Source organism: Colias eurytheme, chromosome 28 (assembly GCF_061535395.1).
Source record: "Colias eurytheme isolate Ceu_HAF_F1 chromosome 28, ilColEury1 Martin Lab GWU primary, whole genome shotgun sequence".
In the NCBI taxonomy this organism is placed as follows: Eukaryota; Metazoa; Arthropoda; class Insecta; order Lepidoptera; family Pieridae; genus Colias; species Colias eurytheme.
The window spans coordinates 6,166,174-6,192,333 of NC_143007.1; the positions used below are offsets into that span (position 1 = coordinate 6,166,174).

At 36.4% G+C, this 26,160-nt stretch overlaps 1 protein-coding gene across 4 annotated transcripts in view; it reads right to left on the minus strand.

Moving 5' to 3' along the window:
- da (transcription factor daughterless) overlaps nucleotides 1-26,160 on the minus strand; it is a 35,648-nt gene that overhangs the window by 1,236 nt on the left and 8,252 nt on the right. For 3 of the 4 annotated variants that reach the window (XM_090117367.1, XM_090117369.1, XM_090117368.1), the window contains exons 2-11: nucleotides 22,911-23,591; nucleotides 12,040-12,202; nucleotides 10,722-10,867; nucleotides 9,365-9,556; nucleotides 8,841-9,023; nucleotides 6,640-6,717; nucleotides 6,140-6,236; nucleotides 5,525-5,602; nucleotides 4,913-5,018; nucleotides 3,400-3,501 (exon numbers count right to left, since the gene is read on the minus strand). In XM_090117367.1, the coding sequence (XP_089973493.1) occupies nucleotides 3,400-3,501; nucleotides 4,913-5,018; nucleotides 5,525-5,602; nucleotides 6,140-6,236; nucleotides 6,640-6,717; nucleotides 8,841-9,023; nucleotides 9,365-9,556; nucleotides 10,722-10,867; nucleotides 12,040-12,202; nucleotides 22,911-23,429 (1,664 nt within the window). In that variant the 5' untranslated portion in view covers nucleotides 23,430-23,591. Of the gene's footprint in view, nucleotides 1-1,023; nucleotides 1,120-3,399; nucleotides 3,502-4,912; nucleotides 5,019-5,524; nucleotides 5,603-6,139; nucleotides 6,237-6,639; nucleotides 6,718-8,840; nucleotides 9,024-9,364; nucleotides 9,557-10,721; nucleotides 10,868-12,039; nucleotides 12,203-22,910; nucleotides 23,592-26,160 lie in introns of all 4 variants that reach the window. The other variant, XM_090117370.1, reaches the window with a different exon arrangement.

Genomic DNA, 26,160 nt, shown 5'->3' on the forward strand with positions numbered 1-26,160 from the left:
GAAAATCATAGCCTTACTCCATAACGTGACGGTATTGCCATGATGCGACTTGAAATTTTACTCTCAACGGGCCTAAAGAAGTTTCACATCATTAACTCACGTGGTAACTACAGCAGGGTTAGAATGTCACTGCACAAACGGCACACACGATACGTTCTCTTCATTTTAATTGTTCATTAAACCATCCATCATAAAAAAATTAAATTGGTGAATTTTAAGCAAAACTATCATTCATTGAATTTTTTTTTCTTTATTTTTTAATATCATTTTGTCTTAAAGGACATTCTAACCCTGCAGGTAGTTCGTGAAATGGGAATTAAATCCGCTTTTTAGCTGTAGCTAAAAAAATCACACTAGAATTATTTTTCCCATCAGCAGTTATTTAAGTCACAGTATATAATTAATAGATAAATATATTACATAACATAAACTTAAATTCGGATACGTGGTTAATATAAATCCTTATTTCACAAAGAAGAATCAGTACGCAAAGTGGTTAACTGTAATAAGTAGTCGTCCTTTATTTAAATAAATAAAATTCATTTATTTCAGGCCACATAGCCCATATGGTATTAGTAAAATTGCATTGTTTTTATTTTTCTATTGTTATAATTATTCAAAGATGTTTGCAAAATTATAAACAATGAACAAGAATTTAATTAATGGAATCGTACCAAAAATCACTGTAGGTGTGATATAATTACAAACTATAAGGTAGTTTTCATCTTGAATAGCATTACAATTTAATTTAGCCTCACTAACCAAATTCAGCAGTTTTTGCACGAACGATTCGCATTTATTTTACATTTATTATTTTTCTTTATACAAAAATGCTTACAGTTAAAAGCTTTCGTTAACTTTCGACATACGCCATTACGCCTGCTGCTCCCTATCTCGTCTCTCCGTCTGTCTATCTGTCCATCCGTCTGCTTATATTATGTCTGTCGACTTGTTCGTGTATCTATCTACTTGTGTTTGTGTGTGTACGACTGGTCCGTGTGTCAGTCTGTCCCGCTCACTCACCGCTCGCGCGCGTTGTTGGCCTGTCGCCGCTCCTTGTCGCGCAGCGCTTTGGCGCGCGGGTCGAGCTCGTCGTCGCCCGACTCCGCCGACGAGCAGCTGCCGCCGACACACACATATATCCCACATGATTTATCGCTTTTACCTACTTTTCTATTTTTGAAGTGAAACTTCTTTATCGGGGTTGGAAAAAAATTTAGTGTAACATTTTTTCGTTACGCGCCATCTTGTTTTTATCCCTACCACGCGTGATTGACGTATTTATGTAAAGTTGCATATGTTGTTATTTTTTGAAAAATAAGGTCATAAGGAAGTTTCACTTCTTACGTGTGTACACTAGTACACGCACACATTTTGTTTTACTATGATGTCGTAGCCGTTATAACGTATGTTTTATGGCTCTGCTTTGTAACTACTTACATGGGACCGGTTTGGATGAGATTTTTGTTAAAGTGAAATTTCGTCATTCCGTTCAGTAGTTTAAGAGAAAAAGATAACTAAAGATTCAATAAAACGAATCAGTTTATACGTATAGTGATATGCTTTGATTCGATAAATTGAAAAACATTAATTTTAATATTGTAAGTAATAACTCAAATAAACATGGTAATCGATTGAATTTGCGATTTTATTAATGTGAAGATAAATTTATTTTAGCGTAAAAATAGTGTGATGGGTACTTATCGATGAATGAACCAACGACGCGACGTTTAAAATTTATTTAAATAAAAATTATGCTACAAAATAATACCATCCAATATTTACCTCTTAGTGGAAGGCAGCGCGCGAGCGAGAGCAGCCGACACCTATATTGTGTAAAATAACCTACTGTTTGTATAAAACACCATCCCAATCGGCCAAGCACAGACATACACACACATTAGCGTATGATATGAGAGTTAGTAACGACATAAGTATATATTTTTAACAATTACGCGACTCGCTCGTGATTTGTCAACCGTTATGTTCCGTTCTTATTTTGAAATATTTTCGACTTCTTGCTACTTTCGTCATATATAATATATAACCACGTATCCGTTTAAACATCACTCACCTTGAACCTAATAAGCAAACAAACAAACAAAAATGGAAAAAATATATTTAAAAACATATACTGTGACCCAAGTTGTTAGAATGATGGTAAGCTGGAATTTTGTTAGGAAACACATTTTATACATGTAGTAGTTTATAAAATAATATTATTTGTGAAAACATACAAAGGGATCATAAAAATGAGATTAGAAGTCAGTTTTGATATTCATTAATACTATAAGCAATAAACAATAGTGTATAACGCTATTAAAAATGTTACTTTGTCACCATTAATAGGTTTTTTGCAACGTATTATAATCGTTATTCTCTTGTTGCAGTTGTTGACAAATTAAGTTGTAAAATAGCCAAATACACTATCATATTGTTAAATAATTCATAATCGTATTAGAATTAAATTATTTATATGAATTATATAACAAAAAATACCAATTGATATATGGGTATAAAATGCCTTAGTTGTTATTATTTCGAGAATATGAATGAATACATAATTGTAATATTTTATATCAATATATGGATGCAAAAAGCGAGACGAGGTGAAGACTTGGCGATTCATTGCGTTGCAATTAAAGAGTAACAAGCGAAAGTTACCTAAAAATTATTCATTATTTGTTCATATTGTATTGTATGATTCGCCAAGCCTTTCCCGTGAGGCGACAGATTTGCGGTTTAAGGGTGTGTGGGAAATTTGGGGGAAACTTATTTTTAATGAATGAAATGAAATGAATTTATTCGCAAAATTTATTTTTTATTAATAACATTATTGTATTATTAAAAAATAAATTTTGCGAATAAATTCATATATACCAGTAAAAGGTTGGAGGATTTGAAATATAGGAGAGTCGGGCTTTTATCTGTTTTAGTAATGTTAGGGGTGTTTCTATTGGAAGTTTGTGAGAACTGTGGTTTTCGAAAGTGTTAAAGGATGTTGCAGGATTTTTGTGTTGGAATTTTGTTTGGGAAATCGGAAATGTGAGAAAAGCACGAACACACAATATGTTTACAGGCAATTAAAAGTAAAAAGGTGTAGATAGGTTATAAGCCTTTTGGCAGTCGAAATGTGGTAATTAACCTGCATTTTTTTCAATTAATCTCTTTTTCACTCACGACAATCAAAAAATGCAATCTCACTGTGACGTCTATTCGCGTTTGCGTTAGTGTGCCGTGTCGGTAACCTATCTATACCTCGTTACTCATCAAGGCTCGTTCAGATTAGAGCGGTATCCGCTACCGCCGCGGGTAGCGGTATCCCGATGGCACGCGATTATATCTCTTATGTCCTACAGTATAGATAGCGGATACCGCTCTCTGTGTGTGTGTGTGTACCTCTCGCGCACGTTGTTGGCCTGGCGCCGCTCGCGCTCGCGCGCCGCCTTCGCGTCGGGGTCGAGCTCGTCCTCGTCCGCCGACGAGCAGCTGCCGGCCACACTGCGCGCACGTTAGCGATACATTGCCACACTCCCCACACTCTACACCCCCCCACTACACTACAGTAGCGCAACCGGTGCACTTTGTGCCACTTTACCGTTGAGATATACATATGGAGACGACACCGCCTATATCACTTATGTTCCGCTCAACATACGCCATATGGCGTAACTGCACGCTCATTTTTTATTTGTTTTAAAATGAAACGCATCAAATATGCCTTCGTGTGTGTTACGATATTGCACAAATAATACAAATAATACGGAAAAGTGCAAAGGAATAACTTTCATCGGTAAGTACCTAACTAGATAATAATTTTTAAAACTTAGTTAGAGCAAAAAAATGGCACACAGATTTTGTTCGTGGTGTCTCCTCCGTACGTAGTAATATTATCTCAATGCACTTTACACATCATTATCGACCCCCCAACACATAATCTTAACAGTTTTATATATTTAAATAGAATGCTTTGCATTTTATTGTAATCCAGATAATTTAATCTAATCTGGCGGGTGTTGCGCATAAATTACCAAGATACATACTAGTTTGAGTGTTAGTAATTATCCCGTCCCAAAACGAAACATCATCATAGTAGTGTAACTTATGTACCTTGGTGCTTTTGAGCTAATTAACAAATGACGTTTATAAAAGCTTATTATGAACGAGTCTGTAGCTCTTAAAAATACCTAAGCAACCATTTTATTGATTACCCCAAATGGATTATTTCAAATTCTTAAGAAAAAATACAAAATAGGGTGGTTTAAAAACAATTACATGAACCCATCACACTATTTTATCACTTATTTTTATTAAACTTTACAAATATTTATTAACTAAAGTTAAAGTGTGTAAATCGTAACAGTAAAATTGTATCGAGTAAACAAATAAAACGGTTCAATAGTTCCTTACTTTACATACATAATTATAAAGTTGAACATACAATGAAAGTACAGTGTCACAAAGTAACGTGAAGTGTAGTGTTATATGAGTAAGTAGTGCATAGTCTGGTGTGCTGTAATATGCATTACAGTGTATCATTGCGTGTAGTGTGATATTATATCTTTACTGATTTTAAGTATGTATGTTATGTGTACAGTATTGTTTGATGTATTTTTTTAATATGCAATGCTATCCAATGGTGTATTGTTGCTAGTTACTTTACAATGTGTATATACTTATTTGTGTCTTTTTGTAAAGTGTCATACTATGTGATATAATCTACTAAAGTGAGTAGTGGGCGTGAGTGAACTGCAGTCTGTCTGCATGTTTCTGTATGGTGCGTACTGCAGTGTGTGTGTGTGTGTATACAGAAGTGTGCGTGTTAGTGAAGTATAGTGTGAAGTGCGCTATGCGTAGTGTGCGGTATGTTTAGTGCGTTACATGTTCTGTGTACGTGTCTGTATGCACTCACTATCGGCGCGATCGCTTGGCGGAGGGCGGCTTGCCGGCGAGCGGGTCGGAGCCCGACGAGGACGGCTTCGAGTCCACGCCCGAGTCCGGCGGCTCCTTGCGCTTCTCTGTAACACATACATACGCGTTATACAACTTACAATCACTCACGACGATAACGATCTTTTTTGACGTGACGACGTCTTATAATTCGATAAAGCCGGCTACACGCACGAAAAAACATGACTCATGCGGCGTTACCTCGCTCTGAGGCGTTCCATGTAAGGCTTGAAGCGCGTGCGAGAGCGCGGAACGAGCGACAAAGAAGCACAATCGGACGTTGTCACGTTCAACTATCGTCAGTAAACCGACTTTACAGATAACCAATTTTTAGCTTTTATTTAGGCTTGTCGCAAACGAGCCCCTGACCGAAACAAACCAGTATTGCAGGCTTTTAACTTTGAAGTAATCATTAACTAGAAAATATTCCTAAATTGTAAAAACAGCGCTTCTTAAAACTTTGTAAACTATCCAGATAAAATTTCCATTACAAAATTTACTTATGAGTGGTTATAATAAAAAAAAATGTAACTAATTGAAACGAATAGAACCAAGTGAATAAGTAAACACTCACTAGTATTGGGCAATAGATGTCGCTCTAATTTGACAGGCTCCGGCTGTAAGTGTGAGAGGCCGCCCAACCGAGTCGCCGCTGAAGCAAATTAAATCAAATGTTATTTTTACTCTTTATTCAAATCTCTTCAACTCTTTTCCAAATGTACGCAATAAAAATTTTAACATCAAATACTACTGTACAATACAAATTTCGTTTTTGTTTGTGTTGCAGGTAACGTAGTTTCCAACATTAATTGTATGCAAATTAATGAACAGAAAACACAAATAATTAAGAGTAAGTGTGTAACAGTAATGGGTAATGCACAGACGCGCACACACACGCCGTGCGACCTTACAACTGTGTCACTGTCGGCCGAGTTTGACCGACACGCGCCAACACGGCGGTGTCAGCTTCGATACGGCCATCCTTACAGTATTTAGATATCTCATGTACAATATATTATAATACCTGTCGTGAAAATACAAAAATAACATTTTTATCGGTAGACTCGCTAGAAATAAAACAATAATGATAAAAAAACATTGAACAATTCTAAAAAAACTGATGGAATAAAAAATAACAATGACTGTGAATTATAATGTTTGCATGTAAAGCAGTGAGGCGAGCACGTACCGGGCTGGTGGGCGTCCTGCGGGAACAGGTCGGGCGCCTCCGCGTGGTTGCGCAGCACGTTGATGGCGTCGTCCAGCCGCTCCTCCATGCGGGCGCCCTGCGCACGGTACATGACATATACTCTCATTTCGATACAAAACGAACCTATATAGCGCGAGAACGTTTAAAACGGTGTAAAATAATTATGAGATCGAGAATTTAATTTACAAAGATATATTTCGTTAAGGCAAAACTATAAAACGAAGCGATTCCATGCCACATCTATTTTTACACTCATGCAGATAGCGATCACTCAACTTTTTTCTAACACTTTACCTTTTCGCAAACCTTTTACCTCCCTATTATTTAATTTCCCCAAAATATTCGCCAATCATTAAAAATCAATTTTTTGAAGTAATCACGTCATCTCTCCCTTCAAAACGGCCTTTTAGAACTTTGACAGCTTTTATAATAAACTATCAAAGTTGCAAAATTCAAGTGCACGAGTAGTGTGTCCTTACCGCACTGACGCCGACGTCGCTGTGCTCGCGCAGGAACACCATCGCCTCGTCGAGCTGGCGCTGCTCCGCGCCGCCGCCCTGCACACCGCACACCGACCGCTCAGACACCGCGCACACCGCTTGCCTTTGTGCGAACCTTACCACCCCTAGCGCCGTGTGACGGGCGGCCTAGCGAGGCACAGCCCTCACACCAACGAGTCCAACTATACCGCCGCAAGCTAATCAATCATTCTAACCGAAAATACTGGCGACCCTAACTACATATCTGGACTATTTATGGATCCAAAACTACGTAACGAAGTTCAAATCAGGCAGGTTTATAACGATCTCTAAACACGGGACGACAAACCTAATCGAAAGAACAGATGATTGCGATAATACCACATAGCAAGCCTCAAATCTATTCGCCTCTAAATATATGATAATAGTTCTTATGAAGAACGTAAATCGTATACTCTTATTAATCAAACAAAAAGGCTAGCAGCGTAATAGATGATGAATTTCAACTGATCGTAACTACATAATATACTGAACAGAGGCGGCTCGTGACAAAATTCTATGGGTGTTCACTTGAAATAAAACAACAAAAGTCGGGAAAATTTCCATAAGAAAGGAAAATTTTTATACGCCAGGAAAATTTATATAAACAAGGAAAATTTCTATACGTCAGGAAAATTTCTATACACCAGGAAAATTTCTGTAAACAAGGAAAATTTGAAATTTCTATACGTCAGGAAAATTTATATAGATAAGGAAAATTTGTATAAGTCAGAAAAATGTTTGTAAGCCAGGAAAATTTCTATACGCCAGGAAAATTTCTATACGTCAGAAAAATTTATATACGCCAGGAAAATTTCTATACGTCAGGAAAATTTATATACGCCAGGAAAATTTCGATGACAGGTAAATTTTTATACGTCAGGAAAATTTCTATACGCCAGGAAAAATCCATAAGTCGGGAAAATTACGATAAGTCAGGAAAAAGTTGTATAAGTCAGGAAAATTTCCATAAGTCGGGAAAATTTCTATAAGCTGGAAAATTTCTATAAGCCAGGAAAATTGCTATACGTCAGGAAAAATTCTATAAGCCAGGAAAATTTTTATACAACCGGAAAATTTCTATGCGTTGGGAAAATTTATACGAAAAAGAAACAACCAAAATACAGATAGAAGTATAGCCGATAAAGGTCTTCTGTAATACGATTTCAGTCATAATGAGGTCTAAAAAGCTACATCGATAATAATTATTACCCTCTGCAAGTTTCCTCAATAAGTAAAACATACCTTAACTTCTTAAAAAACATCAAAGCAAAGACAAAAATCTTTTTTCGAGCTCAAAATTCAAGAAAAAAAGTATTTAAGTCTACGCTATTCGGTTTCGGATTTACTAACTACAAAACTAAACTACGAAAAAACACTAAAACAATATGTAAGGAACACACAAAGGCAAGCTCCAAGCCGTCTTATATACACAACAAATTAAAAAATAAAACACACAAAACGAAATGTGATTCAACAATACTCATGTGTGAGTCAACTTTATTTTTAGACTTATTTCAATCAGATTTGAGAAACAGTTCTTCATTACGTATTCATTGTATCACATTTTCAAATAAAGTTAAATTTTAATGTATTAATTCAGTAAAAGATACATAAGAAATAAAAGACTTAACGAATGATGGATACTTACGCATTGCGTGAAACATTATTTGTTATTTAAAATTTCATTGTAGTCTTTCATTTCTTACTGTATCATCTCAAAACACAATAAGTTAAAATTGAAAAAAAAAAGGAACTAAACTGGCAAAAATGATAAAACAAAATTAGTTAACATCCATGCGAGTTCATGCCAGAAAATGTACAGTAATAAGTCAAATGACCTCTAATTATATTCTCAGTACCTACACTCCCCAAACTTCTAAAAATTATTCAATTATAACTTTCTCGATCCCTATTATAATTGTTTAAGTTTTACCATCATCTACTTTAAAACTACATAATATGTAGTATTAGGAGATGTTAATATTATTAACATCTCCTAATAGCTCTTCAACATAATCTACTTCTACAAGAACCTCTAACTCTTCCCCACCCAATTAACTAAATCCCCTCCCTATTCCAATTCCTATATTTCATTGTCCAATCTAGCCAACTACCCACTTGTATCTGTTTGTGTGTGTGTGTGTATGTGCGTCCCTCACCATGACAGGCGGCGGGTACACCGCCACGTGGTGGCCGTTGGGCAGCACGCCGGCGAGCGGCGCGTGCTGTGCGTGTGCGGTGTGCGCGGGGTGCGTGCCGTGCGAGCCGTGCGGGGTGTGCGGCCCGTGCGGCGTGCCCGCGCCCGGCGGCGGCGACACGCCCGCGCCCACCCAACTCGTACCCTGGAACGTGACACTACACTGTAAATATACTGTATCCAACTAAGTGGATAACAGGAGTCAACATATGAGCCTATGAGGCTACATTAAAAAATATGACCATACAGCAAGTACCCTCATAGATATAATATCTAGCTTTCAAGACAGTTACTATTATGAAACTATTACATTGACTACCCTCAATGGATCGTATAATGGAAACGTATTTCATTGAAATAAATTGTTATTGTTACTACATTATATAATCATTTATATTCGTGCTTCCCAAATATCTACAGCGTTTTCCACTATTTCGAACATAGATATATTTAATCTTAAGTCTTTCTCTTTTCTTCTCCTCTCACCTGTCCATTGTGCGCGTGTTTGAGCGGGTAGAGGCGCGCGTGCAGCGGCGGCGGCGAGTGCACGGGCGTGGAGGGCGACGAGCCGTACGACGACAGGCTGGCCGCCTCGCCCCCCGCGCCTCCCGCCACGCCCCCCGCGCCCCCCACCACGCCGCCCCCCACCCCGACACCCCCCGCGCCCCCCGCGTACATCTGCGCGCAACACACTCTTGCATTCAAAGAAAGTTTATTCAGAAAGTGTAGACAACAACTTGAAAGTGTTAATTAAGAAAAAAACAAGAAGAATATTTTTTTATCACCACTGAAATGATATAAATGAAGAAAATGACAATTATACTTTTTATTTATTCACTGACATACTAATTTTTAATGATGATGATAATTATCATCATCATTACCTTAAAGAAAAAAAAATGGTCCCAGTTCGTTACCCTTAAGCACCCCTTATAAGTGTCATATTTAAAATAGATTAAAATAATGTATAGCGATATTACTGCTGTAACCCTGATACTATATTTCAATAGAACTATTGCTATTTAGAATGTCAAACAAAATTGCCCGAAACGAAGCAACTAGACAGCACAATAGCTATATACAACACAATCAAACGCCTTCAACAAATCTATACGAGTACGAGTGTATAACGCGTTTCATTAAAGAAAAGAATCTTCAATGGCGGCCAAAGCTGACACTGACATATGGTAGGATCAGTAAAAAAGAAAATAAAAATAATTTAAATGAATAATGATTTTATTAATTATTTCAAATTGTTTATTGACAAACTTCTTTGTTATGGTACTTGTGTATTTATATTATGAATTATCATATTTACGTATACAGAATGCAACAAAATCCCCATAATATTATGTACTTGTAATGAGCCCATAAAATTGAACAACTTTTTCCAAAGAACATATTTTGTCAAATTCAAATAAAACATTATTTACTATCGCAAATACATACTTAATTGTCATTGTAAATTTATGATAAAAAGTATTATAGGGAAAATCAAATATTTTTTAGTGATTTTAATTTTCCCTATTTTTTTGCATGCCGTACGGCCGTGTGTAAGCGAGAGGGAATGATAAGCGCCGCCATTTAAGATTCGTTTCTTTAATGAAATCCATACTAATATTATAAATGCGAAAGTAACTCTGTCTGTCTGTCTGTTACTCAAGCACGCCTTAACTACTGAACCAATTTGCATGAAATTTGGTATAGAGATATTTTGATACCCGAGAAAGGACATAGGATAGGTTTTATCCCGGAAATCCTACGGGAACGGGTTTTTCTTTGAAAACGCGTGCGAAGCCCCGGGCGGAAAGCTAGTGCTCTATATATGATTGCCGGCACTCACCGGCTGCATGGTGGGCTTGGCGACGAGCATGGCGTCGGTGGGCGAGTGCACCGGCGCCGCGGCGCGGAACGACGACATCGGCGGCAGCGGCAGCTCCGCGCCGCCCGCCGCGCCCGCCTCGCCCGCCCCGGCGCCCGCGCCTATACCTGGAAACGAACACACATACATGTGTCAGTTAATTCAATTGTTATTTTGAAACGTCACCGTCGTCATGTAATCAATCCTATCTTCACTATGCAGTATATGTACACTAACCCATAAAATTAACAAAAGAAATTCGAGGCCGTTCTGTACTGCTATGAGTTAAGTAGAAACCGTGTTGGTTTCTATTTAATATAGACAATCCATTATGATGATATAATGCTCTAAAAATGATCTCATGCACGTCTAGTTTTAGCTTTTTGCTTTGGTCATTCCGTCATTGTCAACCATATTACTGAGAATGCGGGTAGTTTAAAATAATTTGGAAAATCCAAAAGTGCACGCCTCATAATTTTTTTTTAATAAATATTTATTAATTATTATTTTTGTTTATTTAATAACAATTAAACCACATCGAATCAGACCCTGAAAAATGAAAGGGTTCTATTCCTGAGCATACTCAAGCGTAAGAGAAAAAAAAAGACTCGATTAGTAAAGTATTTCGGTCGCTATCGTGTTAACAAGAAAAAGGATCCGCACATACAGACACACGGACGTCCAAGACAGAACTTTTTTAAACTGTTTTTTAACTAGTTTAAATAACAAAAATGACATCAAAAATGTCATGAACGTTAAAATTAGTGTTTTTTCTTAATATGTGTGTGTATGTATTATCTTACAAGTGCAATGTATGATACATAAAGACATTTTAAGTTTGAAAAATCAGATGTTTTGCGCGAAGTGACAGTAGTACCCACCTCAACGCTTCGCTTATGAGGCGTGCAAAATGCAATATAAAGAGAACCTATACAGACTACATAGTATATGACATTTCTTTTAGGAGTAATGTCTAGGATATATTACATTTTTGTATAAAAAACATGTATCAATTGATTTGAATTTAATTTGATACCGAAACGAAATCTAATCTAATCTTTCATTATCCCATTTGGGGGTACTTAGTTTTACTTTATAACACGTAAAATTTTCTTCCTGATTAGTGAAATGACGTGTATGTTTATAAAATATAATCAATAGGTGGCGCTAATCCGCTTGAATAGTATCTTCGAATTGTTTTAATGAAATCATTATTTTTCTTATTACATATGTTCAGTTCACTTCTTAACTGCATCTGATCCTGCATTGCAAAGCGTGTTAGTGTGTGTGTGTGTGTTACCTGGCGAGGTCGCGTAGGGGTCGTGGTGGTAGGGCGGCGGCTGGTAGTAGCCGGCGCCCCACTCGCCGCCGTAGTACGGCTCCTGGTACGCGGCGCCCGCGCCGGCGCCCTTCGGCGACGCGTACCGGCTGGGCGAGTCGTGCCCGAACTCATCGCTGCCGTACTGGAATTGCAGACAAATACATTGTTAGCTTCTGAAGATGGTCAAGTGAACACGTTTAAACGAAAGATCTAAAACAAAATTGCGAGTTGGTCTGATCTATCAAACATAGATCATCAAGGTACATAAAGTTATGAGGTTCTTTCACTGTTAACTTATTTCTATTGTCAAATTATATTCAATAATCAAGCAAATCTAGATAGTAGATAGTAGATACATTTATATCCCAATCATCCTAGGTATATTTTACTATACCTAGTTTTAAACCATTCTCTCATAGTTTTAATATTGCTCTATCTAGACTCCGCAGATTTGCACTCAGATTTCCAATAGTTAGTGCACATTTGTCGAATCTATGTTACGCCACGGATAGTTCTGGCGAAAGTACAATTGCCGTTGTCTGCGCAGCACCAAAAACAGCGCGGTATATCGAAATGGTTCACAGATCACGTTGCGCAAGCGACGCACTTAGTCACCGCCGCACTAATCAGTTACAGCTATATTGGACTTGTGGCTGATATGGATAATCGTTGTCTATGGAGATAACTTTATTCTGAGCGTGACGAACACGTGAATCCAACTTTAAAGCATTTGTTTGTTACCAAGTGTTTTGGCTATACATTCTCCAAATAACATTTGCCTAGTATAGAATTATTACACATTTGAGCACTAATTAACCCGTTATATGCACGAAGCGCGAATCTAATTAAGTGCGACATTCTTAAAAGCATCAATCACTATTCTCAATCCACTGCGACAATCTGGTCGGATCATGGATTGCTGAAACATGATTCAATCCATTGTTATCACAATTTCAATCTTTTTATGTTTAATATTTGCCTGAATGTTCAATCATTTAAGAAATTCAGTTTGAAGTCCACACACGTGACACGACTCATGCTGTGATACGTTAATGTGCTAAAATAAATGAAACGTATTCCTCACATATTTATTTCTTTACACAAAAATTCATGTTCAATTTTATAATATTCATGCTTTAGCTGTGGAAAGCAGGCGGCCTGCAACACTCTCATTTTAATTGAGAAATTATTGTTACAACTACAGTTATAGTCCATTGAATAAAAAGTTCTAGAGTGCGTGAGTTAGTAACGTAAGATGTTTCTTCGGAAACATGTCAAGAGTCCCTAGGTTATAAACATACTAAAACCCCGGGACACTAGGAGGAGCCCCAGAGTGGGGGGAGGGGGTGAATGGGTCCATTTTTTCATTTTTCGCTTAAATCTCAAAAACGGTACATGCTAGAGAAAAACTTTCAAGGAAAAGTTTAAAGGCCATAAAATTATCTACAAGTTGTACCTAACTCATTTTTTCCTATATCCTACCGTTTCTGAGTTATACGCAGTAAAACATGATTTTGGCTCAAACAATTTCCACATCAATCGATCAAAAAATATTTATTTCTTCCAAAAAACTCAAATGTGCAACTTGTGACCGGTACTGGTAGATTGCTCTTAAATAGGTCTATAATTGGTAAAATAAACACATTCCTCCATGGAAGCCTTTAGGAGGAATCGATTGTCAAAATATTATATTAGGGCAGTTTGAGTTACTGAACTTGATCTTTTTATTTTTTTCTTCCAAAAAACTCAAAAGTGCAACTTCTGACCGTTACAGATAGATTGCTCATAATTAGGTCTATCATTGATAAAAATACCAGATTCCACCACGGAGGCGTTTACGGGGAATTGAATTTTATCAGGGTAGTTACGATACTTGAACTTTTTATTTTTTTTCTTCCAAAAAACTCAAAAGTGCAACTTGTGACCGGTACTGATAGATTGCTCTTAATTAGGTCTATAATTGGTAAAATAAACACATTCCTCCATGGAAGCCTTTAGGAGGAATCGATTGTCAAAATATTATATTAGGGTAGTTTGAGTTACTGAACTTGATCTTTTTATTTTTTTCTTCCAAAAAACTCAAAAGTGCAACTTGTGACCGGTACTGATAGATTGTTTTTAATTAGGTCTATAATGGGTAAAATAAACACATTCCTCCATGGAAGCCTTTAGGAGGAATCGATTGTCAAAATATTATATTAGGGTAGTTTGAGTTACTGAACTTGATCTTTTTATTTTTTTCTTCCAAAAAACTCGAAAGTGCAACTTGTGACCGGTACAGATAGATTGCTCATAATTAGGTCTATCATTGATAAAAATACTAGATTCCACCACGGAGGCGTTTACGGGGAATTGAATTTTATTAGGGTAGTTACGATTCTTGAACATTTTATTTTTTTTCTTCCAAAAAACTCAAAAGTGCAACTTGTGACCGGTACCGATAGATTGCTCATAATAAGGTCTATCATTGATAAAAAAACCAGATTCCACCATGGAGGCGTTTAGGAGGTATTGAATTTTATTATGGTAGTTACGATACTTGAACTTTTTAACTAACTACCCTAATAAAATTCAATTCCCCGTAAATGCTTCCATGGTGGAATCTGGTATTTTTATCAATGATAGACCTAATTATGAGCAATCTATCTGTACCGGTCACAAGTTGCACTTTTGAGTTTTTTGGAAGAAAAAAAATAAAAAGTTCAAGTATCGTAACTACCCTGATAAAATTCAATTCCCCGTAAACGCCTCCGTGGTGGAATCTGGTATTTTTATCAATGATAGACCTAATTAAGAGCAATCTATCAGTATCGGTCACAAGTTGCACTTTTGAGTTTTTTGGAAGAAAAAAATAAAAAGATCAAGTTCAGTATCTCAAACTGCCCTAATATAATATTTTGACAATCGATTCCTCCTAAAGGCTTCCATGGAGGAATGTGTTTATTTTACCAATGATAGACCTAATTATGAGCAATCTATCTGTACCGGTCACAAGTTGCACTTTTAAGTTTTTTGGAAGAAAAAAAATAAAAAGTTCAAGTATCGTAACTACCCTGATAAAATTCAATTCCCCGTAAACGCCTCCGTGGTGGAATCTGGTATTTTTATCAATGATAGACCTAATTATGAGCAATGTATCTGTACCGGTCACAAGTTGCACTTTTGAGTTTTTTGGAAGAAAAAAATAAAAAGATCAAGTTCAGTAACTCAAACTGCCCTAATATAATATTTTGACAATCGATTCCTCCTAAAGGCTTCCATGGAGGAAGGTATTTATTTTACCAATTATAGACCTAATTAAGAGCAATCTATCAGTACCGGTCACAAGTTGCAAATTTGAGTTTTTCGTAAGAAAGAAATATTTTTTGATCGGTATGGGGAAATTGTTTGAGCCAAAATCATTTTTTACTGCGTATAACTCAGAAACTGTAGGATATAGGAAAAAATGATTTAGGTACAACTTGTAGATAATTTTATGGCCTTTAAACTTTTCCTTGAAAGTTTTTCTCTAACATGTACCGTTTTTGAGATTTAAGTGAAAAATGAAAAAATGGACCCATTCCCCCCCTCCCCCCACTCCGGGGCTCCTCCTAGTGTCCCGGGGTTTTAGTATGTTTATTACCTAGGGACTCTTGACATGTTTCCGAAGAAACATCTTACGTTACTAACTCACGCACTCTAGACCCCCCTTGGAGGGACTCATTCAATGGACTATTAATCTATCGTCACAGTCGTGTTAGGGGTTTCGTACCATGTCTGAATACATCACACACGTAGACTTGCACAGGAAATCGGTTCAACGAGAGCTAATTGCACTTATTATTACTGTCCACTGCTGGCCAACACACACGACAACTCAATTTTACAAGTTATTAAAATAATCTAAAATGTACGAAGGTTCTTCATAAACTAATTCAAGGAACAATAACATTTATCCATTTCATGATTAGTGAAATTATTTATTTTTTTAAGTTATCATACTTTTTTCGTTGATAAAATAGCAAAGTATGAATCAGTATATTTTACGAAACGTGACTTGCAATTAGCTAATACAATATTTTTAATTCAAACAATCTTAGAGATATTTCAATCTACCTAACTACAAACATACATAAAAGTCATTTACGTGTAAAACGCATTGTAAACGCATGTATTGACGTGATTTAATGTCCAATTTCTATTGTAAATGTGAACATTTTTCGTAATGACGATTTATTTATGTATATTATATTGTACCAATTAGTTAGCACGGTACTGTATGTAACGTGGCGCTACATAAGGCTGCGGGCGAGCGGCTTAGTACAACGCTTACATACTTGGCTAATTTAAATCCCTATTGGCCAGCCTAATCCCTAAAAATAATCATACAAAATATTGCACAAGTTTTCCATAATCGACTCGGACGTCGAACAAAAGTCAATTAATAATTTGTCACAAATTAATCTTAATCTTAATACTTACTATTATAAAGGCGAAAGTTTGTATGGATGTTTGTTACTCTTTCACGTAAAAACTACTGAACCGATTACAATGAAATTTAGCACACATATAGAGGGTAACTTGGATTAACACATAGGATAGGTTTTATCCCGGAAATCCCACGGGAACGGGAACTATGCGGGTTTTCCTTTGAAAACGCGGGCGAAGCCGCGGGCGGAAATCTAGTTTAAATTAAAAGTTAAATATCAAGTCGTCTCAAATTCCTTACTGGAGCACTTCACATGTGCTTTACCGATCTACTTTATTATTGGGTCGAGCTAATGACCCTACACTGTGTAACGACTTGTGTCCGTACGGAAACGTTGGGGAACGCTCTGTGAGAAATGTCCGGATACAACGGAATACAACTGTCCGGAAGCAATATGAAGTATGATGTAAATTAAACGTAGAGGAACAAGAAATTAGGTAAGTCATGTTATGAACTTTTACCACTAGTGAAAAACAGATGTAAAATGCATCCACCCTGTAGTAGGAATGGGACCTCACCCAAAATCTGTTTTTCTAACATTTAACAACAACAAAGTCTATAACGATCGCGATCAGTACTTCACAATTTCCAATTAAACGTTGACGTCACGCTAGTTATCTCGGAGCGCTATAAAAAACAACATAAAATTCCCCGAACGACTCCGCTCTGAAGTCCGAACTCGGCTCGGTTCACGCGAAGGCAACTCTGAACACACTTAAGATATTAATCCCGAATCTATAAATATGATAATACATATAACGGCGTGACTCAAGCATCGCGTCTCTTTGTATCAAAACGTATTGCACCAATGTTTGCCGATACCACAATCCTACTTGATACTATAAATGCGAAAATTGGTGGGCTTGGATGGATGATGGTTACTCATTCACGCAAAACCCACTGAACGGATTTTGATATTACTCGGCAATGATGTAGCTTATGGATCAGAACAACACATGAACTAATAAAATACTCGCCAATTGCCATACACGGACCTTGACTATCCAACTATTAGTTATCAATTCAAATATGTACATTCATTGGTAAAGATCACTCGTTCAAAGAAAGCGTCGTTTAAAAAACAATAACACGCATGAATCACAGATCCGGCGCGGCGCTCCCGCGGTGCCCGTGACGACGCGACGCCCGCGCACTGTTTCCTGCCCAGTGCCGACACATCTTCCTACCGCTCCCTACGTCACTGGAGACAGCGGTTAAACAAACCTCAGAAAATAGTTTTATTTATACTGGATATTTATTATGAACAATGCCATCCCATTCAGGATCGTGTGAATTATAACTTTACCCAAGTAAGAAATCAGACAGTATATTATCCTTCAACAGAATATCCCCAAAAATTAGCGCGACTGCTTTTCTACTAAGTGTATTATATTAACATTTTCTTGTACCATTTTATCATAGACATAGACACTGGTCAGATATTAGCTATATCAAATGTGTGATAATTTATGCAATAAATTATATTAATTTAAATTAGTTAAAATATCGATTTCTAATTAGCAATACACAATCGGATGATGTCATATCGTAGTTGCTCCAATATTATAATTTGCGACGATGAATAGCTAGCTTCCTACATTTATCGATTACTTACGCACAAACTTGCAATTATAGCACATTTCTCTCGACTCTTGATTTACATGCACTTCCTCGTTTCCTATAACTTTAGTTACATATTGTTGATCTTATTATTTATTTCCATATAGCAGCGAGGTTAGAAGACATATCAAATAAAATTCGAATTCCAACATCTTATAGTAATCCCTAATAACTTTAAAAGCGCATTATCAACAATAAATAATTTAAGTAAATTCTTCTCCGCACTATCATTTGATATCAATCAAGATACACCTGTATTTAAAATTCGATATAATCATCTAATCTATGTTTACTAAGAATTTTGGAACCAGAAACTTTCTATGATAACGTTTATCAGTTGAAGCGACGACACTGTTGTATCGCATACAGAATCGAAATCGTTCGACAAAACAAAACAATACTTAATCTCGTTTCGATTGGGCCATTTCGCAGTAAACATGTTTGCAGCTGAGCTTTATCAACAAGACTGTAATCATATTATGCGCTAAATCTGCTGTACCGTCAATATCTTGTGACGAAATGGCTGCACCGTTCAAAACAGTGATGGCCCCTTTTCACTATGGGCAGTGTTTGTCCATCAAATGATCGTTGATGTTTGCCGTCATCACGGCGATTACCAATAAACATGTACAAAGACGGCCGATCATAGACATTTAGACAACTAATTGCCAACCTGCCAATCGTCCAACGCTGCCCATTACGAGTAGAGCTCATGACATTCAGTAATGTTTCACAGAATTGCTTCGTAGCTGTAGCCTGTAGAGAGCAGTGTGCCCGCGCCCACTCGTGCCTTGCACCCAATGAACACACGTCTCACAATCTACGAGAAGGATTATGCACGATTTTATTCTCCGCGATTGTGTCACTGTGTATTTTTACACTCGTTAAATAACATATCATCTCATTTATATTCCGTTTGAAACATAATATCGCATTAAATCGATATCATTCAAACTGGATTTTGAGAGCACGCGGGACATCTGGTCAAATAAAATTTATAATGTTATTCCATTGATTTTTGTGTCTGCTATATTTTTTATTATTTGGTCCTAATTTATTCAAATTACCTATATCGGTTTCATTTACAATAATAATCGTTAACATTAAATATTGTTTAAATAAAAGCCACTACGTTACGTACGTCAAACTCCGGGGATAATTTCACAGAAGATCACTATAAATGTAAGAGTAGCATTACTTCAGAAAAAGATTAAGAGCAAGAAATAATGTTTATGTATAAATTAAAAAAAAAGTACAACTAGAAATGGAATACTTCTACTTGAAACTTTCAATTGTGTAATAATTTCATATTTCCAGTTCAATTTATATACGAATTACAAAACAATCCAGAGCGAATCCTAATGGATCTAAATACATAATCATTAAAGGGTTTTACTCAAAAATCATATCAATGGAACATAAAAATCCACAGATAATAGAAATCAAACATAATATTTAAGATAAACGAGTCTGTATAATACATGTTTAAATCAAGTTATAGCCAGTTCTAGTGGCTGGTGAGACAGCATGTCTCGTGGGCCATCGCCGTTCCCACGTGAGCTCACCGAGTCTCCAACGATGGAGAATATATTTTGTGTGACACTTGATATCGTTTCTATTCGCTCGCGGTTTCGTGGGAAACTAACACTGATAGGTACTTGTCAAATTTATTGTTTGACACGTTTACGATATTATCTATAATTAATTTGCTTACGATTGATTATGAATTGGGAAATAGTCATATTTTTTTGTATCAAATTAGAAACAACGTCTATATTGGAAATCAAAAAATATTTAAGATATGGTCTGTTTGATACGATTCTGTAGTAAGCCTCTGAATAATTTTTATCAATTCTGAAATACAAATAAAGGATGTAAGAATTATGAATGGTTACTTTTTGTCAACCATAATTGATGAATGCGAAATAGAGGAATATTTGAATGGGAACGGATAAAGTAAGGTCTATGCGAAAGAATGCGAGAGTCAAGTTACTGCCAATGATGAAGAATACGCAGTAACGATTCTTTATTAATAAAAACTCAAACTTTTCTCACAGGCAAAGTATTTTATCATATCGTCTACTTTAATACACGGAAAAAACAAGAGTTTCTCAACAACGGCTCCAGTACAAAGGTATCGTTGATCGATTTAATTCCGAATATATCCAGTTACGAGATCCATTAGCGACGGTTCCCGCGAACCCGCCGGCTTCTGTTACATCTTACACTGCTTATTATTGCTAGCCATGGGTTTGACGCACTTGGTGCACTTCTCAACTTGTACACCATGCTCAAATGGTGAACTTAGCAACTTGTACACTTCTCAAATGGTACACTTCGCGACTGGTACACGTCTCAAATGGTGCACTTCGCAAATGGTGCACTTTTTAAGATTAGTTGAGATTTGGAAAAATTGTGTAAAAATGAAAGAATTTTTAGTTTTGGATGTTTAATTTATATAATTATGTCAACACAATAATAATAATTAAACTATACAGAATCACCTTTTAAACACTATAACATTTTGGGTCATTTTTATTTTTTCAAAAATAAAAATGTGACTCGGATATAATAAAAATAATATAATTATGTCAAAAAAAAAGTAGATTTACAGTAAAAAAATATCATAATAAAGATATGATATAATATCATATTATATCAATAACCTTTGTAATATTATTATTTAACTTTTAACTATTACTAATTAAATAAAAGCTTTAAATTAAATCATAACCTGTTTCTTAAAAACAAATTAGTAAAAGTAATAATAAGTAAAACTTTGTAATTGTTACTATTTAATAATTAAGTAAATAGCAAGTAAATAGCTATTAATTAAATTACTTGAATAATTGGAGAAACGTGATCTTCTTCATGAAATGTTCCACCGCAATACTTCTGTCTTCCAATTTACGTAATAGTTTTTTATATTTTCGATCAAACATCACATCCTGCTGTTTACGGTTATTTCTGACATTGTGAAATAAGATATTAAGCGCACACTTGTCCCAATACTTGCTTTCCATTTTTAATTTGTGTACAAACATGTACAAGGTGGGATGTTTAGGTATTCTAGCATTTAAGCGGCGATGCCATCCTTCCAAGGCATTAGTAGTTGACCCAAAATGTTATAGTGTTTAAGGTGATTCTGTATAGTTTAATTATTATTATTGTGTTGACATAATTATAAAAATTAAACATCCAAAACTAAAAATTCTTTCATTTTTACACAATTTTTCCAAATCTCAACTAATCTTAAATAAAAACCGGCCAAGTGCGAGTGCTCGCGCACAAAGGGTTCCGTAGCAGCAAATATAATAAATTACAGTTAAATCAACCTATCTCAAAAACTATAAGAGATACTTTGATCAAACCAAAAATCGTTGAAAGAGTTAATTAGCATGCATCACCTCTATTTTTTTTAGAATTTTATACCCCGTAGTTATAAAAATAGAGGGGGGGGGACATACTTTTTACGACTTTGAGAGCTGATATCTCAAAAACCGTTCACTTTAAGAAAAATGTTTTTTAGAAAACTTTATATCATTTTAAAAGACCTTTCCATTGATACCCCACACGGGTATGTACATCGAAAAAAAAAATTTCATCCCTCAGTTACATGTATGGGGGGCCCCACCCCCAATTCTTTTTTTTACTATTTAGTGTCATATTTTTGTAGCGGTTCATACAACACATATTCCCATCAAATTTCATCACTGTAGTACTTATAGTTTCCGAGTAAATCGGCTGTGACAGACGGACAGACGGACAGACGGACAGACGGACATGACGAAACTATAAGGGTTCCGTTTTTGCCATTTTGGCTACGGAACCCTAAAAGTGCACCATTTGCGAAGTGCACCATTTGAGACGTGTACCAGTCGCGAAGTGTACCATTTGAGAAGTGTACAAGTTGCTAAGTTCACCATTTGAGCATGGTGTACAAGTTGAGAAGTGCACCAAGTGCGTCAAACCCCTAGCCATTAGTGGAATACACAGACAAATATACAATACACGTGTTAGGTCATAGGTAAAATTCTTGAAAACTTTTTAATCTATAGTTACTACTAAGAATTAAGTAGAAATTAATCGAGGAACATATAAAACGCCCGCTATCGGAAAAGGCCTTGAATGTCATTATGATATTAATGACAAAGAATTTGCGAAATTTGGCAAATGCACTCATCTATTCCCCCACGTAAGAGTACGTTACACGTGACTATCTACCTAAATCTAAATGCAGTACAGTGTTCAGTATTTAGGTGCAGACTACTACATCCCTAATATGTAATCTCGCGACGTTTGCACATCTACGTGTTGTCGCGAGTCACACCAAGGCGGCCGCTCCGCCCACGAGCCACCGAATTAGTGCTTCTAATTATACTAACAACGTAAACAGACAGAAATAACCGCCGATAGCTAGACGGTACGCGGTCACATTGTTGCCCATTGCGGGCATTATCAGCGCTCGATGGATTACTGAGAATAATTAATAATGCTAAGAATTCATTATAATTAATTTACTTTTGCGTGATTTGAACATACCATGTTTCAAATGATGGAGATATTTTTTATTAAAAACTCTTCAAATTTATACATGTATCTAAGTTGTTACTTATAGTTTGGTATAATAATTGGTAACAATATTAAAAGTGATGCATACAAAAATATTGATCAATTAAAATCGCAACACTGTAAGATGTGTATTGGTTTATAAACCCTGAGAATGAAAACTATGGCTACAGCATAGCTGCATTCAACTTACCCCGCTCTCCTGACTGGTGGCTGTAGGCAGGCCATGCTCCTCATTGTACCTCCGCCTCGCGCGATGCCTCAGCAACGCCGAGGCGTCCGGCTGTCCGAACTGAAACACTTGCTCGTCCTTTCCCAAAAACACTTTGTCACTAAACTCTGTTTTTTGAAAGTCTGTGCTTATAAACTCGCGGCTACCGTCCAATATTTCTGAGGAAACGCGTAGCGTGTCCGACGACAGCCGCAGCGAGTCGGACGACGCGCGCACGCCGTCCGCGGGGGCGCGTAGGTGATCTGACGGCGCCCGTAGCGCATCATAGTGCCCGCGTAGCTGATCGGGCGCTACGCGTAGCGCGTCTACGGCTCGTAGGCCGTCCGCTTGCCTGTCGTCGCGGTAGTTCTCGCATATTTGGTTGAAAGTGTTAAAGTATTCGATGGCCAAGTCCGTTTTCGGCTGGTACGCGATGTCAGTCATCGGCGGCGTGTCCGCGGGCAGGAAGTTGGACTCCATGACGTCATTTCGTAGAGCCATCCTCTTTGTGTTTACACTTTGACATTATCACGTGTTCACTTGCACATTTTGTTTGCTTTATGTTCACTGTCGTTGTCTTTTGCACTTTGTTAATAACTTATTTATATCACAGATCTAAAATTTGGATATACACTCTCTAATGTTCAATGAATTTGAAGTAACCTGATGAAACAAATGATTATATCAAACATGATTTTATTATTTACTAGCGACAGTGGTTGGAGTTCGTCGTGGAAATAATCTTAGTTGATTCACGTTTTTTTCTAAAGTATGCGATGGGGTGTTTTAAAATAAATTTTAGTGTAAATCGATGAATCTAAACGTCTACGTAGTCGCAACTACTATGTGATGTTAAAAATAGCACTTCAAAGTCAAATCTCGATCTCTTATAAATGTAAACATCAACCGTCTATTAGTCTCGCCCAGTGTTATAATTATAAGCTTATTATTAAACAAAATTGTTTCAAGAGTATCCTCACTTTTATAATTTGATGTAAAGTGAAAAATATTTGAATTTTCGTCGCTCTGAATTTAAACGGTTAGATTTGATAAAATATAAAAGTGTGCAAATAAGAACCGAGAAAAAACATCAGGTTGGATACCTGTTGTGATCTGTGTGATGTGATGTGTGATGGGCTGTCATCACATATCACGTATCTTTCTTTTCGTATGTACAAAGCGGTTTAATTTCGGAAATGTTTTGAAATAATGTAATCCATATTGTATTAAGTAGTTATATCAAACAAGGAATAAGTTTACGCATCACTCTATTGGGCGGACAGATGAAATTTCTCACTTCGAAAGCGCTCACGGTTGAAATCACGACAAATAAAAAAGAATAACTACTTTAATGCATTACTTTCAGGTAAGTATTTAGCACCTTGCGCCCCCGTCCCGTAACTCTAGCGTCCTGGGAATCGAATCGGGGACAAAGAGAAAGCAGGTAGCGTCGCCACTTTCTTTGTCAAATTATTTATATGGGATGGAACAGCTGATCTTTAAATGTTGCCGAGTGATGAAAGCAACTAAATATAAACCACATGTACATGATATTACCTATAACAGTTAACAACTTTTAGTGAAAAACGGAATAAATCAATGCTACGAAATTAAATTACACAAAGACGTTATCCTATTTCGCTACAACTTTGCTTTTGCCACAAAACTTCTAGAGTAAGTTTTTAAAAAGATAACAATTATATAAGGTACCTTTATTGATATTGGATGAATCGTATTGCAAAGTGAGTTACGATATTCTAATTTTGTATATACTAAGTATATAAGTGAAACTATCGTAAATAACAGCATCTATATACGTTCTACGATTGTTTTATAATTTGAAATTCATGCAAATAGATCATAATATGAATACCTAAAATAAATACACATCACTCAAAAGTTCAAGTTTTATAAGATACACGCCACGCTCGCCAAATGTTTCCCAGAAAGAAGACCCAGTAAGGTCATTATATGGTTTCTTTTTACAAGAAACTACATTATATTGAAGAATATAGTCTATTTTTAACTGTATCGATAACACAACAACGACACTTGATTCCCCGATATTCCCTTCATCCGTGAAGACACTACCTGCTTCACTTTTATAAGTCCTTAACATCCAACTAGATTTTTGAGGCAGCTTTTATTATAAAATGTATTCACTTTAAATAAGTAATTAATCGTCACTTCATTTTGACACACATAAAATTTTAGTACATCGATAATGTGGCCACTAATTACATGCAGTACTTTTTATCTTAATTGAGGAAAAAATGTCAATAGCGCGAGTTACCTTATATGTGAACGTTGCTACTTGCTCGCGAAGAGGTAAAATTGTTTAGATTACTGCGCTGACGCATACCTGATACTTGACTGATTATTTTATAGGCATTTAATTGTGAAGGTACAAATTAAATAATTTTCATTTTGTAGTGACCAGATGTATGGGGCCGCGCGGCTGCGCTTGCGCTGCTTTATTAATAAATATTAAATATATTTCAATAATGCAGCTTGTTTTCTATCATAACATCCACTAATATTCAAACAAGGTATCGCTAGAAAAATATACATTACTTCTCATTATTTTTAAGAATAACGGTTCAGGTAGCACCTACCTACAGCAGTTTTGTTTTGATTTTATTAAGATAACAACTGTTATTCAATACGAATTCAAATAGAAGTGCCGGATGTACAAATAAATTTATTCTTTGTCTTTTGTTATTGAAGTGTTTTCCAAGGATATTTGGTAATAATGATCGCAACGATGACAACACAGCTATGTGGGTACTGTGTAGTGATCGTCGTGGTAGGTGGCGGGTAGGGTTACGGCGCGGGTGGTCCCGGGGCGCGCCCAAACGCGCAAAAACCGAGGATACTGTTACCCACCGTTTCAGAGGGATGTGTTTTGTATGTGCACTTGTGACGGAGGTGTGGTGATAACTATTGACCATCAAATCGATCGCTTACTTCTTTATGTGTGTTGGTTGAGAAGATAGCTCATGTGGGTAGTAGAATATATGAATCTTCCAACTAATACGATAAACGTGAAGTATGTTACTCATGATGGTTCGAAGGCAATAATAAGATTTTAACATTGAAAAACTACGTAGAAATAAGCTCTAAGCACACCCCGGACACTCCATACAAAATTATCGTTTTGACAGTCACACTGTAGAGATTGCAAATGTGTGTGTTAACGCTTTATGGTTGGCACATTTTTGACTAGCGTAAA